General features: G+C 30.3%; 1 protein-coding gene across 8 annotated transcripts in view; it reads left to right on the forward strand.

Annotated features, from left to right (window-relative positions):
* Positions 1 to 22084, forward strand: part of LOC105254397 (collagen alpha-1(XVIII) chain) — a 278467-nt gene that overhangs the window by 226258 nt on the left and 30125 nt on the right. For 6 of the 8 annotated variants that reach the window (XM_025408815.1, XM_025408817.1, XM_025408819.1 and 3 more), the window contains exon 5: positions 4772 to 4843. The exons of 1 other annotated variant lie outside the window; for it this stretch is intronic. In XM_025408815.1, coding sequence (XP_025264600.1) covers positions 4772 to 4843 — 72 coding nt within the window. Of the gene's footprint in view, positions 1 to 3239; positions 3310 to 4635; positions 4844 to 22084 lie in introns of those variants that run through there. One more of the 8 variants, XM_025408821.1, reaches the window with a different exon arrangement.

Raw genomic sequence — 22084 nt, forward strand, 5'->3', positions numbered from 1 at the left:
TACATATTTCAAAAATCTATTTATTTTCGTTTATACTACCAATATCGATTCATTTCAATTAAGTTCATATTCAATTTTGCGATAATAAATTGCATGAACAATAAAAATCGAGTGTTAAATATAAGTAAGAGCAAAAAGCGCTCTAAAATAACGCCATAAAACAAAAACGCGTCCTATATTATTAATGTTCAGTAAAAATCAGTAATTTATAAAACAAAGAAAATGGAGAATAATAAATCAACGAAAATTAAAAGAGAGGCGCGCATACACATGCATTTTTTTAAATCATATAAAAATAACTCGTCAATTATAAAAATATTTCCAAATTTAAAATTTTTTCTCAAGATATTATTTTTCTCAAGATATTACCCATTCTTGGTAATTTATTCTTTTCCCACAACACTCTTCAATACAAGATGAAAGAGAAAAGAGAAGAAATTTTGGAAAATCGATATTTTCATGGAAAAATTAATTGTGAAAGTTTGATAGAGATAATGAGTTGGTAAGCATAAAAAATGTGTTACATTATCCTTTTTACAGAGCGCGAATAAGGAAAATAACTATCGTAGAATAAAATTAAGGGTATTTATCTGCTTTTATTCGCGAAAAATATTCATGCAATTAAATTCTGCTATAACCAGATCGTAGTCGTTGCATTTATCACAACAAAAACGGGTTACAAATTTCGAATATGAGGGCTATTTGTAAGTAGGGGAGTTACGGTAATTCCATTGCTAAGTTTAGGATCGATGCGGGTGGAAGTTAAGTATTTAAGACACTGTTAAAGTTTCACAAACTTTCCCATGGACTCACTGCCTGGGCTCTTTTGAAGTGGGCAGCTGCGAGGAACTCCGCTATATATAAAGCACGATCAGAACATGCTCTTTCTTGCTCTTACTTTTGCTCTCTCTCTCTCTCTCTCTCTCTTTCTCTCTCTCTCTCTCTCTCTCTCTCTCTCTCTCTCTCTCTCTCTCTCTCTCTCTCTCTCTCTCTCTCTCTCTCTCTCTCTCTCTCTCTCTCTCTCTCTCTCTCTCTCTCTCTCTCTCTCTCTCTCTCTCTCTCTCTCTCTCTCTCTTTCTCTTTCATCGTCAGATACGCTCGGAAAATTCTTCTAAATATTTAATCACGCAGTCCAGCCCGGATTTTACGGATCGCACAATAATCCTCACCGTGTACGCTCTCAACTAACTCAATTCCTCTCTCTCTCTTTCTCTTCTCGTCCTCTAATAACTCGACGAAAATTAAGCTTATTCTTGTTATCTCCTCTCTCAATCCGCGCACTTCGAGCTGCTTTCGCGCGCAGGATTAAATTTGTCTAACTCCGGCCGCATATTCTTTCCTAAGCAAAATAATTGACGGTGGCCTGATAACGGAGAGTATAATGGGGTACACACCTGGTTACTCTTCGCAGCAAAAACCGTGAGATAAATAATGTGAGATAAAATCTCCCACTCCTCTACTCTTAATATTACTGCGCTATTTATCGTTAATTCAATAGCAGCGTTAATCATAATTTAATATGCTAATTTAGTATCTTTCAAGATTACATCAAGATTTTAGATCATCGCAACTAAATCGAATTGTGATATAAAGAATCAGTAATAGAAATTGTTTCATCGCTGAAATAACTTTACTTTGACATTTCACCTTTCCATCATTCCACATTTGTTAGTATGAAGTAATAGACTTATAAATTATGGCATTAATTTTATTTTTGACTTCTAATCAATAAACAGCTGTCAGGTTTAATTATGTATTATATAAATCTATTTTTATTATTGAAAATATAAGATAAATTTATAGAGACAGAGAGAGAGAGAGAAAGAAAGAGAGAGAGAGAGAGAGAGAGAGAGAGAGAGAGAGAGAGAGAGACATCGGAGAAAAATTTGCTCTATCAAATCTACTATTTTAATAATAATATGCGAAGGTTTTTCAGTTATTCTCAGGATTGATGTAACAGAAAATTTATAAGTTTTGAAATATGCATGAATTCTCGCCTCTGATGTCACAATCGAACTGCCATGGCCGGTTCAAAGCCTTAACATAGCAAATTCTATTTCCAGTATAATTACAATGACATAATGATATATGCAATATTACATTTTGTTATAATAAATCTTCTGTCATTATATATATATCGTATATCAGATACAGCATAAATTGAATTTATTTAATTAATATTAATGAATGCAGTCTACATAATTTTTAAATATATCTTTTAACAAAACAGGATAGTAAATTAATGCAGTGTAGCTTCGTTGAAGAAAACATTTATAACGTTTATTACTTCTATAAACGTTTATTACTTCTATAATTTCTGTACAAATGATAGCATATTTATTCAGTATATAATAAGGTACTTTAAAAACATTTGGATGTTTAAAAAAATTTTGACTCTTTATAATTTTTACTAAAGCGAAAATTTTCAATAATTATTCTAAAGTATTTTATTACGACAATATAAATAAGAAATGTCAAAAATAATTCTATAAAAAAATATTAATACATATAATTATAATAGTAGGATAAATTTGTGTACAGAAAAATTGAATATTATTTATATAACACTTTTGTTTAAATAGCTTTATTTATTCACACAATAATATTTTCACCTCATTTTAAGAATTATATTTTCAAAAAAAAAACGTTCCAGCATTATACAAAATGTTCGAATTTTTTCCAATTTGATATCCAAATCTTCTTTATTGTAATAAAAAAAGGATAGTTTATTGTCCATGTAAATATAAAGCGATTTTATTTTCAAATGTTGTGTTCACATAATTTTTATTCTTTCGTGCATATAAAATACAAATCAAAGTATCCATTTCAATTTGTGAAACATGGAAATATAAATCTCTAATATAAATGTACATATTATTCTCTTATATCAACATATCGAAATGTCGACACTCAGAAGAGATCTTTAAATTTTTTCCGTTCTCTCTTTTAAAATTTAAACGCGTTATAGCGATTAAATTTAAATCTAAATAGTTCTCAATATTTTTCAAACATCGTCCACAAATCTCTCTTTTTTTAACATTCTCATATACATAAAATACACTCGAATTAACATTGACAGAGACAAAAACCTAATCAAAACATTATATCAAACATGCATTTTAGGTATTATACATGTCGAATATAAACGATCCGCATGAGCAGACACCTCCCCTCTCTTCTATACTTTATAACAGGCTTTAGCTTTCGAGACGACTGACGTTCCATAACACAGTCGTCCTCAGACATCTCGTGCAGAACGTTCGCAGCGAAAGATAGTCGGAAATTGTGACATCAATTACGATTAAAATTGTTAGTGTACAGTGTTTGACATTTTTCTATCATTTCGCGATACATATAAACAGCTATTATGCTAATAAAATTGTTGTACGAGGCACTATTTTTCTCGATATTTAAATTTACGTTCTGACTATACGTTAATGATAAAATTGCTAAATATTAGCTATATTAAATTTTGTTAAATAAAATTGTAAATTAATAAAGAATTCAGATGAGTTTGGAAATATTTATTAATTACGCGTTTTTCGAATTTCAATTTTTAACTATGGTGCGAGAACTCATGAAAATAAAATAATCTGTTTATGCGCCAAACATATTCATTTTATCTACCTGATATATGAAAGAGCCTGTTTATCCAATATTCACAATTTAGAACACATTTTACGATTTTCTGCAAATATAGATGTACACGTGCATATATGGCTATTGCAAAAAATCTCGTGTGTGCTCTTATTTCTTTGAATTAAAAAAAGTATTATTCATACTTATGTGGTAATAAAAACGTTAATGTAATGATGATTTGCTGTGTTGATACACATACATTTATCATTTTCCTTCATGAAATATTTTATCGGTCAAGTGGATAGGGATAGATGAACATTGCCGGTACAATCCGGGACGACTTTTCAACTGTACAAATCCGCGGCAGTTGTTTCGGGAACGAAAAAAAAAGTATTACAACTGCAGCGGACTAACACGACCGGTGAAGAGGAAAAAAAAAGAAAACAAGCTTTTGCACCGACCGAAAACCGTAAAATGCACCGTAAAGCGCGTTACTGCGGGCCATTTAGAAAGATCGATCGATCCCATGAACACTTTCAGAATGATCGATGCACCGTCCCAGTATGCCGGTTCCTTTTTCCAAAATAGAAGACTGGAATTGTTGCCTGTGTGCGGAGATAAATCACCGATTTTCTCCAGTAGTGTGTATTGAAAAATACGGGAATCATAAATTGTGTGATAATCTCTCCGTAGTATACAAAGTTATAAGAATCAATGTGTATTTTGTACGCATATTTAAAAATAATTTTTTTATACTTATTAGATAGAAGAATATTTACTTGCGTCAAAAAATGCGATCGATTTAATTGATTCGTCATTAAAAAACTAGACGTCGCTCGAATCAGAAATTGCGAACTATATATCTGATTATGAGATTATTTCTCAACACGATAAATCGATATCTTTTTTTTTGGCTGCAAACCCTCTTAATACATAAATACGATGACGGTAAAAAAAATATACATATACATATCTTTATTTTTATATTTATCTCTTATATATATCTTTATTTTTATATTTATACTCTTTTTAAACTTTGATATTTTACAACAAAAGTGCCTTAATGCGAGCTTGCGAATAGTGTCGTTTACGAAAGGAAGAAAGGACGTAGCAGAAACGAGATTCGTGAAACAAGACAATGAACTTTATATGTCGTACGATAGTCTACTATTTCCTGGCTATTTATTTAAAGGGTTTGCTGCAATCTTTGAAGCTATACTCCGGCCATCCACCAGATCTTGTAAAATGCACTGCTGACTTTGACGTAAGTACACTTCTACTTTTACTACTATCTACATATAATCTCAAATAAGAGGATGTTAAAAGGTATATTTATTACACTTTACTTCGGTTTATGAAATATATTTAAAATAAATATCGTATTTCCCTCTGATCAACAAGTAAACACGTGGAAATCATTTTGGAGGAATTTACATAACTATGTTTACCTCTGCCTGCCTTCATATTTATTATAACTTAATTACGTAATTTATATTTGTACAATTTTTCTATAACAAATTTAAAGTTTATTAAAATATTATTTTAAATTCCGTTTGATATAAAAATAAATATATAAGATATAAAAATAAATATATGATATTTTACATTCTCCATATCTTCTTTCTTTGATCAGCAATCATTTTGATTGAACATTTCGTCTTTTTCATTTAATACATTTTTTATAGTAAAACAAATTTATGAAATTAAATAAAAATATATAAATTAAAATTTTTATTAAAATAAAATAAAATAAATTTGTGAAATTAATTAATTAAACAACAAGTATTCCTTCTTTATTCGTCCCTGTCTAAAAGCTTGATCGTAACTTCTAAAAATTATTTTCAAATTCAAAAAGTCAAAAAGAATTCGCAGAAGAATAATGTTAAATTTGGAACAAAAATCTCCTTACAAGATATATAATATAAAATAATATTGTATGTCGCACACACATGAAAGAAAATTACATTTGTCGATAATACTCGTCATAATAGAAGTTTATTAATAAGTGGAGATATATAATCTACGATATTTGCCCGAGAAAGGATGCGCCGCGATACTTGCTCGATCATGTGGTCTTATATCCGTGATTATCGTACAGGATATCCTCGACAATTTTCGAAGTCTGGCTTCTCCATAGCTCACCTGTGCCGCTCGGTGAGGTCGGCGAGTACCCCTTGCGGGCAGCAATGTGCCGCGAACGGATCGCGGTGAGTCAGCAACGATAAATCGAACGATTTATGAAGCGGCACGACCAACGACCATCCTCGAGGAATAATATCGGGATCGATCCATGACGTTGAGGCGGGCCGTCAGAATTTTCGAACGTCCGTCAGCCTTGTTAATTGTCTCAGATAAGAGTCGAGACGTCTTTCTGTATATAGCCTCAGACGATTAAATCGATTCTTGTCGACCGTAATGTCGGATTATTTTTCGAAACACGCGCGGCGCGTTAAAGTATGTTTCAATCTTGCATACTTTAATTTGATAAACAAAATGACTCGCGAATAGCTCCCATATCGACTTATGATCTCGTAAATTTTATATCCATGTTAATAAAAATCGATTTCTCATACCCCGTCAGGATATAAGGTTCGTACAAAGAGTACTTCAGAACTTCCATCATCGACTTTTACGCCAGAAACTTTTGATTTAATTTGAAATTAATTGCTTTTTCAAGACAAATCGCGGTTGGCGATTATTATTAGTGAAAAAGAGATTATTATTTGTTTTGAGAAACTTTGGAGAAAATAAACGTAATCTAAAATAGCTTTTATATTTATCAGGAAATCTGTCATCGTTGAATTCGAGATTGGCATCACGTAATGTAATCAAGCTAATAAATAATATTAACAGTTATTTTATTAGCGAATAAAATATTTTGCGCAAAATTTGAAAATCACAGTCCCAAATGTATTTGCCAAAGTACTTAGCAAAGCCTCAATTATCTTACGATATCTTCCACAATTTCCTTGATAACTTTTATCGAACGGTGCTAATTTAATCGATCACGCAAAAAGCTGCACAGCTAATTAGTATCATACTTTTTACACCTATTTTACGATCTAGATATTATGCGACGTGGCCATTAGCGATATTACAAGATCACATCACAGCTTGTGTCGCGATGAATCACTGTAGCATTACGCAGAAGAGTGTGATTTGTAAAATACGGTACTTTTATGCGAGAAATTATCGGGCATGGTAATCTATTGATTATTCACCTGACATATAATATAACATTATTAGATTTATTAATACCCGCAAATTATTAATGATATCGAAAACTTATATAGAAAAAAGTTTATAAATATAGATTTTGTACTTAGCTTCTCTCTCTCTTTGTAGTCTTTCTAACATTAAGTATTTTAATAATTAAACGTCACATTAAAATTCTGTTCAAGCAAATTCACTTGAAATTAACTGAATAATAAAGACTCATTATCTTCATTTACATTTATTGGAAGTTACATTTTTCATTAAAGGTTATTTAATTTCTTGTGGCTTCAAAAGGCCAAGCTCATGAGAACTATTTTTTCATTTTTTATTGCATTTTTAAAACGTAAAAATTTGTACATATAGTTATTTTTTCAATTATCGTCAGCAATAATTATCTTTTTCTTGCAAATCACATAAAAATTGCAATATACCCGCAGAGGAAATTTTTAGTTGTTATATAATCTTGTTAGAAATTATGCAAAGATTTTGATAATATGCCACGTAAGCGTGAACGATATTTGAAATACATTATTACGTGTAGTAACGAATTCCTATGGTAACAAATTTTACTCAGATTCTCTCCCGATGTTCCTACGAACTACAATGTTACTATAATGATCGCCCGAACCTGAATACCGCGGTTTCGGATTTTCTCGGATCCAAATACGTTCATCTGCTGGTTCGTTCGTATATCGTATTCTTTACTCTATGAAATTGCAAAATTTAGAAAGTAGATATTCGTATTTGCTATTTCAATGGAAATTAATTAAACGCGACGTTTATTCAAACGGACATTCACATATATATAATATATATATATATATATATATATATATATATATATATATACATACATACATATATATGCATACATATATTATGTTACAATATTTTTGCGAGCATTTTAATGCAACTAACATAAAATTAATTGTTCAAATTCAAGAATTTCATTAAGATTCGAGCTCACCGTTGCTTAGATTACAGTGTCTAAAATTTCAAGGGAAAGAATCATTTGTAAGACGATGTTATTTTTTCTCCGTCCAACTCGCTCCTTTCATCGCATGCAAATACAAACAATTGTCGTGTTATTGACCTGTAAGCTTTGAAGACACTTTGTATTTTGCTTGTTGCATATTACCTTAGTTTCGCGATCACATTGTTGATAATTAAAAGTCAACGTACGGGCTGAGTGTTCTCTCCAGAGGCTACGGAATGCGCAATAAAAATTCATTAAGTCGACGCGCTTTCTGCTTAAAAATAAAACTCGGTCGGCCAACAATGATTTTTAACAATATTGTCGCGCTGGTATTAAACTCCGTTGTTTTATTCGCCTGTTCTTCTGATTAGAATTGTCTTTCGGAAACTGAGAGTAGTTTTTTATGAATTAATACGTTTCATAATCTACATGATTGAAAAAGTTGATAATAAGCAGATAAAAGAAAGTATTGGATAAAGCGTTATTCGATGCCTATTAATTCCATCGTATCATGAATATATAAAATAAAGTACAGATTTTATTCATCGAAAAAATCCTCACTTTGAAAAATATGATCAAAATAGTAAAATGTTTGTTATATTTGATACACATCTAACACTTATATTTGATATACATATAAACATAAATGGATAAACGATAAATGTCTTATCTTTGACAAAACTCAAATAAGTTTGGCAATAACTTAAATATTTAAGTTGTTTGCAAATTTTTTATAAATTTGTAAAGAGAAAGTTCTAAATATATATATAATTTTATTATAACCGGATTATTAAGACAATATAATAAAAAAATGTTTTCAAATAACAAACAGCGATTTTGTAGAAAAAGAAGAGATTATATGTATAAAATTTATAAATGAGCAAAAGACACAAATTTATTTTTTATTAACTATTTCTTTAGAGAAGACTATTATTATTCCTACTTTTTACTAACAGCATCTGTTGCATTCTTATTTATATGATTTATTACACACATTTTGTTCGCAATCATTCTATTTTGATTATATATTCCACTGTTTAATTCACCAATTTTTCTGATTGAAACTATCGAAAACTCAGTACTGTTTAATGGATTAATGCATTTCATAATCTACGCAATTGAAAAAGTTCGTAATGCATTTCATAATCTACGCAATTGAAAAAGTTCGTAATAACCAAATAAAGCATCAAATAAAGCTTTATTCGATGTCTATCAATTCTGTATCATAAATATATAAAATAAAGTGTAGATTTTTTTATTTATCGAGAAAATATATTTGCTTTGAAAAATGTGAAAAAAATAAAATACTTATATTTAATATACATGTATAAACTTATGTGGATAAAAAGTAGTTTTCCATCTTTGAAATCGAATTTTTCGGTAAAACTCAATTAAGTTTGGTAATAAATATTTATTGTATTTATCTTGTAAATTATAAATTTGTATCGAAAAACATTGTATTATTACTAAACATGTATTATTACTAAATTATTATTATTCCCTCTTAAGATAATGATGAAAGTTACTTTCAAAAAACTCTTCTGTTTTTTTAAAAACAAAAGAGATTATTTATAACAAGCGTGTAAACAAGCAAAAGATAAATTCGTTTTTCACTAATCATTACTTTAAACGAGGACATTATTATTTCTACTTTTTGTTAACAGCATCTGTAATATTTTTATTGACATGATTTACTGCACACATGTTCGCAATTGTTCCACGTTTTGATCGTAAATAAGCACATAACGATTAATAGACCGATGCATTTGTGAAAATTTTTTCCCCAGCAATCGAGTTCGGGCGCGAATCGAACGCGGGCTCTAAATAACGGATCAAACATCCCGGTTTTGTACGGGACCGACATGTGTGGGAAGTACAATTTGTCCGGCATATCGGCGCGCGAGAAAAAAATAGTTTCCAATTGAATTTAATGTTCCACACTGACTGCGTACGCTCCAATCAGTCGGAGTATCAAAGAGCGAGTGAGAGAGCCGATAAACGATCGAGGACGAGGAGAAGGAGAAGATGTGAAAGGATGAAGACGAAGGGCAGCAAAGGAGGAAATAAATAACGAAGTAAAGAAAAAAAGAAAGAGAGAGAGAGAGAGAGAGAGCTCGGTGTTCGATTTTTTTTTTCCGCTGTCTCGTTTAATCGGCTTATTCGTAATATGTACGAGCAAACACCCCCGCGTTACTTGAATGTAATTTATCGCGCTAAATGAATAATCCCACGTCCTTATTCTCCGGCAATTCGCAGTCGCCCATTTAATTTGCCGGTATCATCTGCTCCGATTTCGTTTATCGCGGACGTATCCCGCGTCGTATAATCCTCAAACTCGAAGGGACTTGGAAATTGCAATTATCGCAAATAATACGGCGTGCAAATGGATTTTCGTGCAACAGAAGTGAGATGAAATATGGAAAAGCTACTGCGCTAATTCTTGATTGTGATACGGATATCTCATTTTCTCCATTATGGCGATAAACCCGCGCGCTGCCAGTTCTTAACCAACGGTTTTGTTATAAATAAGCCAGCCTTAACCATGCCCAATTTATACGCGTCCCCCTTAAGAGCCCCCGATTCGCGGTGTATACCATAAATATCCTCCCTTGCGCGTCCCGTCTCATTTTCCAATCTCTCTTGGGTTATACGGCAACGCGATAATACCGCTTTACATGGTAACATAAAAGATAACAGAGTCTCCCATTTTCGTTGTAACGACGAGCTATCGAGGCACGCATAATGAAATAGGACAGTATTATTTCAACTACACAATACGTAATTACCTTACTTTTTCCGTAGTCGGCAAACAACTAGAAATCAAATCTTGGAAAATACAGAATCTTTTTATGCATTCATTATCAAGGATACACGCTATGATATGATAAAAGAAAAATTCTACAAGTAAATATCTTGAAAAATATTCCATTTCTTTGTCATTATAGTTAAATAAAAAGTTATTCGTAATAAAAAAAATCTGAAAAAGGCCCGCATTTACGAGACGCTTATTTCCTTTATTTTTGCAATTATTATTTCCTTTTTTTTGCAATTATTATTTTGTCTCTCTCTTTCTTTCTCTCTTTGTATAAATAGACATTAGACTTGAAAAAATATAAAGCTCTTACGTAACCTATATATTTTTCAATACGAGGAAATATAATACGTTTGTACTAAAAATCCGATAAATTTTTCCTTTCACATATAAATTTTTTACAGGATGGAATTTTATCATGCATTTTTCGTTATCATCAATGATAATATGATGGAAACAAATAAAAACGAACAAAAACCGGTCGCTTCGATTAATCAAAACTTTAGCTGCGTTTTTTAATCAAAGTATTTTTCATTTATTTCTCAGATTACATGAGAATGGAGTTTTGTTGCCGGTTCTCGACATATAATATGTTCAGGATAGCTATTTCGATTCTCGCTACAAAAATGCAGCACATTTCGCGTATTCTTAAATTCCTTCTGAAAATGGAGATGGTTTTAATCAATATGTGTGATTGGATGTCAACATACATATCATGTTGATCAATTTTACAATGCTCGCAGAGAAAGAAAGAAAGAAAGTGTTCTTGTACCGCAATTTTGCGGACGAGCTTTGACATTTTTCTCTTCGATAGACATTATATATTTCACATATCTTCCTTTCAGTTCCAATAAAAATATTTTGTCCATTTTATACATACTATTTTTAGCTCCAGTTTTATTCTCTCCTCAAAAAAGAAAAATTAAAGAGAAAAATTAAGATGTTATTCTTTGCAGTTAACCGCAAAGATGTGATTTTATGTAATTACAAGTGTACATATATTTATAATAATTATTTTATTAAAGATAAAGTTTATATGTTTAGAAAATATAATAATTTAGAGGTATCTTGATGTATCTTGATATGCAAGATCTCGGCATTTTTATACTTTAACAATATCGTTGAAACTAAAATCTCAAAAATATTGATGTTTATTGTAGGAAGCATTTTCATTATAACGATATAAAAGTGGAAAAGATTGGATGAAATGTTGTGAAAAATGTCAAAAGTGCTCAACAAAAAGCGTGATGGATGTAGAAAAACTGGACTTTATACGTGAAAACTGTGTTAGATAGCTATATTTATTTATAATATTTTTATATTTGAAAAAAATATTATATCAATTCAACATTACAAACAAAATATTCGAATTTTTCCAAATATTATTTCAATATTACAAACAAAATGTCCGAATTTTTTTCATAAGTATCCAGATCTTCCTTAACGCAATAAGAAAAAAAGCATTTCAGATTCAAACGAAATTATGGTATGTTCATAATAACTCATAAATGTTTTATAATTTGTATTTTTTGTACATAAAAGATAAAGATTAATATATTTATTTCACGATTGAAATACTAATAGTTATTAATACAAAATTATTTCTATATTTATTATTACGATATGTTGAGACGATATATGTGATTCTCAAATTATTCTGTCACAAATATTTTTGTATTAAATTTTATTAAATTTTTGAGAAATTTCATAATAATCATAATTTTTTTGTAATAGAGAATTTTATGTAAAGAATTTCCAATATATTTCATCTTATTGTATTCCAATATAGATTTCATCTTATTGTATTCAAGAGCTTATACATCCTTCTCAATACATTGGGAATAATTCCAAGGAGATGTATAAGTACTAACTTCGATTTAAACTTGTTGCGTTAAACAAGCCTCGTTGTACTGTCCATGGACGCATCGAAAATAGCAATCAACCACATCAAAGACGAAACTTTACGCGTGCAATCCGAATTCCGCATAGCGGACTTGAATTTCAAGCGGTTGAATTTGTGTGACAATTGCTAAAATTCAAAATACATTTACGGTTGTCCACAGGAATACGAATCATAGAACAAAATTTCAGGGCGTATCAAGAAATCAAAGACCTTCTATCGATACATCAATTTACAATAAATAGAAATTATAATTACATTACAATTCAATAATATTTTTCTTATATTTTTAATGATAAATCATATCTCTCCCGAAAGATATTGATAGCGCTGCGACTATTTTAAAGCTTGTAAACCTATATAAAATATAAATATAAAAAATAAACAAAACGGAATAAGAATATTAATTAATTTAGAAAAAATTATATCACGAATACATGTGTATTTTTGGTTAGTGTATTGGACATAGAATAAATTCCCTCCAAAAGTAATCTTGAAATTATTTTAACTATATAGCAAATAAACTTTTTTTAACATTCAATGTAAATTTATATATTGACTAACGAAAGAATATTGAATTTCAATCTATTGTACAGAATATATCATATAATAGTTAATAAAAAATAAAAATAGGATATATATATATATATATATATATGTATACATATATATATAAATTAAATAAAAAGGAGTATATACGTATATATAAATTAAATAACTTGCTACATAATTAAATTAATTTCGCAAATATTTTCGGAAAAGCTTCATTATAAATTCAATATTAAGATCATCAAAAATATACATACATGTATTTTATATTATTTTAATTAAAGAATTATAAATTTATAATATTATCAATCACATAAATTTATAATATAATTAATTATGTAATAAAGTTCAGGAATCTTATTTCGTTTTCCATTATCTTGATTATGTTGATATCTTAAGTAGATAACTAGGCATACACACACATACACAAATAATTTTATCTTTATTAATATTTGCATCACATATTTAGATCTGTCACTTTTTGCAAATTTAAATTAATATATGCATTTAAGGAGAAATAATAATTCCGAAATAGAATCGTTAACGTCGTATTTATTGGATAGATGAATACGGTCGATAATTGCCGTGCACGATACGTTTCTGTGTCTAAACAACGGGACGCCTTCGGATATCCTTCGGAACGTGCCGTTAATCATGCGATCCGCCCTAAAGTTTGCCTAGAGTCTGGCTCCCGATTAAGTAAAGAGGTTACGAGAATATATAGGAGAATCCTGACACGTGATCGTTAAGGTTTCAAACGGCACATAGAGGATGGTTTCGACGTTGAAGCCACGGTAATTATCCAATCCCGAAGAGAGCCCCGATATGATCTCGCAAATCTCGCATACATCTATTTTTGATACGAAAATAACGCCAGCTATAAATCACACGACACGTGCCGTATATACGTGTATCTAATATATATTACATAGTTAAATGCTTCTGACAAATGCGTACTTTAATAATATATTTAATATTACATGTACTTTGGACTTAATAGTAATATTGCAAACGAAACATGAATACATCGAAGAGCGAAAAGGAGGAGAACCAGAATTCGATAAACGATGGTAGGATTCGGAAACGGTGGTGATTGGAAAATCCGCTGATAGAAATTCCGTTGAAAATATGCGCGCGCTCGTTCAATATAACGACAAGATAAACATTACGGAAGCGGTTCGGAAAATCGACGTAGCGCGTATTTTTACAATAAACGAGATGTCCGGCGCCAACTTGGATTGCTTAATATAACCAAAACCAGTTCGGGAACACGGCAGATATAATACAGATATGAGACAATATTATTTTACTCTTGTCCGTCGACGAGTTATTTTTGTTCTTCGTCCCGATTCTACATCCAGTTATTCTCGATTGCTTTAGTTATCGGTTCAAAAATAATCTTTAATAATTAACTGTAACCCTAATAAAAATATATACAAAAAATTGTCTGGAATCGCTGAATAAAAATATGCAGAGTAAATATACACGTGATATATTCGATAATGAATAATCGTTAATGATTAAATCGCACAATCGAATCGCGTGTTCTCTTCTCTCTATTCGAACTATATATACTAGCTAATCAATAAGTCAGCATCCTCTTCTCGTATATAACGCTAACGATGAATAAAATTAGACTTTAATAGTCTCATGTTGAAAAATGCCACAATAATACATATGCGCGCGTTACTCATTCATTATTAAATAAATAATTCTTATTAATATAAAACTGGATTATATAATTTCTCGTGCGTTGTATTTCACGCAATTATCGTTTTTCAAACAAAAGAGCGATTTTAGAGATATCATTAATCGACGTGATAATGAACGTCGCTATTCTCTCTCTTCTCTTCCTTCTTCTCTGAACAAAATTCGAAATAAATCATTCATTAATCGCGAGCTCGCCAGAAGCTGCCGTTTCGATATGGTAATTAAGAGTTATCCCCGGGCACAGTTTAATTCGGCGAAACTCGGTTGATCGATTCGCATCAAGCAGAGATCGGAATTTATCGCCACTTAAACTATCCTCTCTTTTTTAATTTTCAACAGTTACGCACCGCGCTCGTTAGAGTGTTGGAAATTCCCAATAATGGTGCCGCGAATGATCGAATCGACCGCTGTGACCGTTAAAAATTTTCAGCGCAAAGAACTCTTTCGCCTTTTCCTTTTTTCTCCGAAGCTATCTATTCCTCTTGTAGTAGACCGATTAATTTGATCGAAGCGCGAACGAATGCTCGTGCGACGATATTACGAGGCTTGCTTCATAAAGCCCCCTTCTCCTATGCATTCGTTTTGCGTGAGGAAATCTCGTGGAATGGCATTTCTTCCTTCTAGGATTGCATGAGATTAGTCTCGACATTCCAGGCAAGATCAAGACGGATTTTTTAATTAGTTATCAGGATTAAGATTGTCAAGATTGTGTGATCTTAACGATAATTGTTTTTTTAAAAAAAGAAAAAATATGTATATTTGTAAATGACATGAGAAAAATTATACTATATTATATATATATATATATATATATATATATATATATATATATTTAAAAAATTTTATTTAATAAATAAAAACATTTATATTAACAAATTTAGAAATAATATAAAATTTTACATGATTATTTAACTACACAAAACTTTGAGCACATGTACGCGATAATTCTGATTGTGTGAACCACACACTGACATTTGTACTGGCATTGCATTTTGACATCACTGAAGACAACTACCTTTTCGAAAAAATTATATATATAATGTTTTGAAAAATAAATACGAAAGTAATAATATATAATAATTATAATTATAACAATTATTATCTTAAATTATAAAGATGATGTTAAATATATATAATTTTAAACGATCATTCAATATTAGATAATAATTATTATTAAAATCGAGACAAGGCAATACGAAAAACGAGATTTTTGCTATAAAAATTTGCTCAAGTCCAAGATAAGATTTAAAAGATTTCGAAAATTTTCGATACCACATTGCAATATTTGTACAAATACCGTCTTACTCGAATCTTTCGCAACTTTCTTCCTCGCGATGTAGCGGTGTAGCTGAACGCGTCGCGCGATAACACTTATAATTTTATCACTTAATTTTCGCGGCGCGAAGAAATACCCCATCATAAGGGCGCGTTCATGTAAGTCCATAATGCAAAATCACGACTGTAATATGGTGCGGCACCGCCACCGCCCCTGAACTGAAATTGCCGGGACGTAAACACCCGTCGTCGCGCGGAGCGACACGTAAATCAATAAACCGTAAACGTCCGCCGAAGAATCGTAAAAACGCTCAACGACGACCTGGGACGTGTGGACGAGATTTTCAATCTTTCGAGATCGATAATCGAAGGGTTGTTGAAAAAACGAGAGATTGTCACAGAGAGGACGTAAGAAACGCGCCTCGCCGTTTTCGCGCGACCGCCATGGAAAATACAGAGGATTCATCCTCCTTGGAAATGGAAATGGACTACCGATGTTGAATAACACAGGCAGCACGACTGACTATCGCCGCGAAGTAAAACAAAGTTGTGTGCGCGAGCGTTATTGAAATCCTGAGTGAGCGAGTGAGCGATTCTGCCTGAATGCCCGTTGCCTTCTACATCCATTATTGCTCGTCTTTCGTTGCGAGAAAAAGTATTTTTCTCGAGATCGCATTTTGCGAGAGTTCATATTTATATAATAGCTACATTACAGCTGATCAGAATTATTAAACTAGGATGAAAAATATAGAAAGAAGATAAATACTCTGATGGATTCAAGTCTAAAATTGAAACTCAAGATAATATTCAAATATATACAAGATAATAAGTAAAAATATTGTATTAGTATTGAAAATTTCCTAAAACTTATAAACCTTGACTTGCTCTTGAGCGAACTTTTTCAAAAATCTCATCTTGTATGCCTTGATTTTATTAACAATTTTTAACTAATAATAAACAATTGCTTCAAATAATATAATTAACATAATCTTTATAATATAAGGTAATTATTACTATTTATGTCATTCACCAATTATGTCATTTAATTTACTATTTATTATGTCATTGATATTTATGTCACTTACTATTATAATTATACCATTTAATAATTATTACTATTCTTGTCATTTATTTCCAAAAAATACTATATATATATATATATATATATATATATATATATATTCATTATTTTTATATAAAAAAAATTGCATACAATAGAATGTCAGAATACAAATGCAGTTCACATGTATACAATCAGAGAACCGCGTATATGTGCAAAGTTTTATGTAACTAAATAATTGTAAAATATTTATAAAATTAATAATAGAAAATATACAGAAAGTTTTTTTACATAATTTGTTAAATAATTATAAATATTTTATAAATTTTCTTTATTATATTAATTGTTTCTAAGTTTGCTATAATAAAATTTAAATCCATTAAAGAAAATTTTTTAAATTATTAATTTAGTAATTTTTTCCTCATTTAATTTACAAATAATTATTCCAATTTTTTTTATATCAATAATCTTGACCAATAATCTTTTAACAATTTTAGCCTTGACAACTGATAAAAATCTTCTTTTGATCTTGAATTTCAAAACAAGATTAATCTTGATATCTCGTACAATCCTATTTAAGAAACATTTTTTTTTTACAAAAATTCAACCCGTCTTTAGAAGACCTTTATGTGCAAATCTCTTTTCTCTGTATATTATATATTTACTACGATTGTGTTTCTGTTCAACTTTAATTGTTTTTCTCAAAGCTGCCGGAAACGTGAGGATTACGAAGACAATGCAAGATATTAAATCCGCGAAGGAAAGGAATTGCTTGTCGATACGGAGACCAATTTCTTCGATGATAAGCGCATTTATCTTGATCCCTGGTCGGGCGTCTTTTATCGCGACACAAATCTTACGGTTAATATCGCTCCTCGTCGAATCTTACGAGAGTTATGAGTTTTCTCCTCGTTCATCCTGACCATCCTAAGAAAGAATGGCGCCGGTACTTTTACTTAAGTATTAATTCACGCGTATGAAGAATGTGACAGCGCGCGGTGAGAAGAAATGGCCATGTGTATTTTCGCGATCTCATATAAATTTTAGAAAATTTTTGACGTAAAATGTGAGTGAGAATACAAATACCTTCGCGACACACGCTCGACAGGAATGCGAAACAACAGCACCGATATAAATCAAATTTCTTCCGGTAGCGTTGCGACTTCTGAGCGATGTTCGTGCAGCATGAAATAAGCTGCTCCTAATTCGTTTTGCGTAGAAAATCATTCAAAAGGATCGCAAAGTTTATTAGAATACAAATTAATTTTTGTTAAAATATATAGAGAAGATAGATATAGAGAGAATCTTCTTTGAAAAATTATTTTCTATTTCATCTAAAATATTTATATAAATATATATACGTAAAAACAAATCATATTTCTAGAATTAATATCGATTATAGAAGAGCAATAATTTATAATTTTGTTATAACTTTGATAAAAGGAATTCTTTTTTATCATAAAATATATGTATTAGTTAATCTTTTTCTTTTGCAAAGTAAGCAATTTTTTTTTCTTCAGGTAAAGAGGAACATTGAAAAAATGTCAGCTAATAATTACTTCTCATTCCGAAGTAGATTGAAAATAATGTAAACCATTAATAAAACGAAATTCTCGTTATATATCACGATGGAAAATGAAGAGATCGAGCGATTTCGTTAGGGATCGGATAATCAAATTGACGCAACGCTCGAAGTGCTCAACGCGTCGATGAATTCACCAAAATCTATGTTAATAACGATAATCGAAATTTGAGTATAGGGCCTGGGTTCTCACGTCGGCCAATTCACACAAGGATGAAAAGGGGGGAAAAAGCCCGGCACCGACGTCGGTGAATCGTTACGACATGGTCGATCGGTATCTCAGGATGAAGGCGTGAAGATTGGTTGATCTTGAGAGCGGTGAAACAAATGGGCGAAAGAAAAGCAAAGAAACGAAAGTAAGAACAGCGAAATCACGGTGTTCACCGTGAGGGAGAAAGAGAGAGCGAGAGGTGTGTCGGATCCTCGTGAATTCTAATCATCGAGCATAGTATTTTCAACGCGATACAATGGGACGGATTTATTTATGCGTTGAATTTACGGAATAAATTCAACACGATTTTAAACGCAAATTCTAATTATAATCCGTTCAAAGCTGCGGCTATTATAAACAAGTCTCTGAATAAGCAAAAACGGCAGGATTAATTTTAAATTATCGTAATATTACTTTTTGATTTAAAAATAGCTTTGTCTAGAGAAATATAGTAAATATTAAATAAATATCAAATAGGCACAAAATATATATTTAGCGTACATATTCCTGATAACACAATACATTTATAGCTGTTATATAGAAATAGAACAGAAATATGTAGAACAGCATTTAATGTATATAATAAAATTAAATAGAAAAAAGGAAAGAATAATAAAAAATATAAAAAGAGATTTGACATATTATTTTAAATTGATCCAATTGACTGTCCAAGTAATTTAATATTTTCCATATAATGATAAAAAAAGGAAAAAAATTAAATAATGATTAAAAACAAGCAATATCTTTTGTCATAAATAAAGACAGGTTAAATATGCATAACAAAAAATAAAAGAAATGTTTGATTATACATATAATCATCTAAAAATAAACTTATACACTTATTGTAATAAAAATATAAAAGTAAAAATGCTCTATTTATGTACAAATATTTTAAAATCATTATATGTATTTATTATAGTAAAAAAATGTAAATTTATGTAAAAGATATCCTTTCTTATTACATGAAAAATATATATATACAATAGCCAAAAATCCAAGTATAATTATAAAATACTTATAATGATAATATTATTGAAATGATAGAGGACTATACAAGATATCTAAAAAAAATTAAAACTACATTTACACACACACACACACACACACACACACACACACACACACACACACACACACACACACACACACACACACACACACACACATATAATAAATTTTTAACAATTCAATGAGTCTCTACATGTTTCAATTTCATGGTTTTTATTTGTTCAATTTGACACATTCTGATATTTTTTTAAATATTGCTTTCATTATAATTAATAATAACATATTTACAAAATTATGTGGAAGGAATTATTTCTGATAGTGATTTTAAAATAAAAAATTTTTTTGGTGTATGGAAATTATAAATTCAATAAAAATAGTTTTGTTAATGAATCATAAGCATTTTTAATAATATATTATTAAATAGAGGTTTGTACAAACCTTGTTCTCAACATTGAGACTGTACAAATGTATCTCTAAATTTTTTGAACATTTTCTATAATTGCAGAATAATAATAATTATTAAAAAACTAATAAAAATATAATTTTGTGTAAACGTCATGATGTGAAAGAGTCAAGCTGTTTCTCATTCTTTTGATGGTCGCGACGACATTTTAATTTCATGGGACGTTAAATATATTCTCGAAGACGAAAAAAGAGAGAAAGTAAAAATGAAGAAAATCTACAATGAGAAAAGAAAAAAAGAGGACAGAATAACCGGGTTTCGCGAGAGTACATGTGTGAGTATATATACATATACGTATGTGTGTGTACTCTCTGATTATAATATAAAATCCGCTAATTCGAAAAATTCGCAGCTTAAATTTTATATAAAAGACTTAACCATCTTTTACATAGCGCGAAAATTTGTCATCCTCTACATTTTCACGTAGAATAAATCTAACTTTAACTATAAATTTGTCTCTCTTTGATCGTAAAGGAAACAAATAATAACATTAATTCGCGATAAGAATCGACAAATTAATTTGATTAAGATTGTTCCATGAGGGACGAGCAAAAAAAGCATCGTCACGCCTTTTAGATTAAAATCAAGTACAAATCGAAATACTCGACGTCACTTCGCGATATCCCAATCAAACTTGGAGCTTCCTATGAATTATTCATATTATAATCTAACTGAAATATTGGAAATATGTCATTGTGTGAGAAGTCGGCTAACTGGACATTGTACAGACTGAGGCTTGAAGAGATACTCCTACGTTTCAAATATTTTGCATTTAGTTATTTATATCAAACGATTAAAAACAATTTTTTTGAGAATATAACGAAAGATTTCAGTGTATGTGTTATAAAATTTATATATAACTTATATATATTGAAAACTAATAATTGTGATAAAACAGATTATTTTTTAAAACCTTTTGGAAGAAGAATAAATTATTTAATTATCCAGTTGTAAAATGAAGGAAGAATGAACATCGAATGTTTAATGGGTAGAAGCGTCTCGCAGAATGTCGAGTGAGTTTCATGAAACTCTTATTAAGCGTATTTCGTGTAAAGTTTTTCGCGAACAATGCTTATTAATAAAAAATCGCCAATATATATGTTAGAAAGAGGATTCGCAATCGCGAATCGAATTAATTCGCGTTCACACGTGCCTCACGTAAATTTGTTCAGACATGGTTAAACGCACGCGCCGATATAATGCCCTTCTATAAAATGTAAACGTATCGAAAAAGGCATAAAATTTCGTGAGAAAAAGGGAGAGGAAAAAAAGAGAGCTGAACATCCCGGCGGCCGCTCGCGTAAATCGAGTTACCGCACGCTTTATTTCGTTTTGCAACTCGCGGCAAGTTGGAATTATCGTTATTTGCAGCTAGCAGTCATGAATTTAGAAGCAACCTGTATATGTATGCATACGATAATTCGCAATCGCGAATAATGTTAACCCTGTAGATCTTATATACTACAAGGGTTATAGCGAAAGCTATACAAGCGACGGGTCCATTTTTTTCGCAAAAAGTAAATTATATTGAGCTTAAATAATGATATATATATGTGTGTATTTTCCCCAAAAAATACCGAATAAAGAGAAATAAGTAAATGATTAAATTATTTTTTCCTCTTAATTATTCTACTCATATTCATAAAATATGAAAAGTGTATATTATTTGTCATTTGATTTCTAAAATTAGTTTATATACAATTATTATAATATTTGTTTTGATATTATTTAAAATGTTATATT

Source organism: Camponotus floridanus, unplaced genomic scaffold (assembly GCF_003227725.1).
Source record: "Camponotus floridanus strain SB8 unplaced genomic scaffold, Cflo_v7.5 scaffold23, whole genome shotgun sequence".
NCBI lineage: Eukaryota > Metazoa > Arthropoda > Insecta > Hymenoptera > Formicidae > Camponotus > Camponotus floridanus.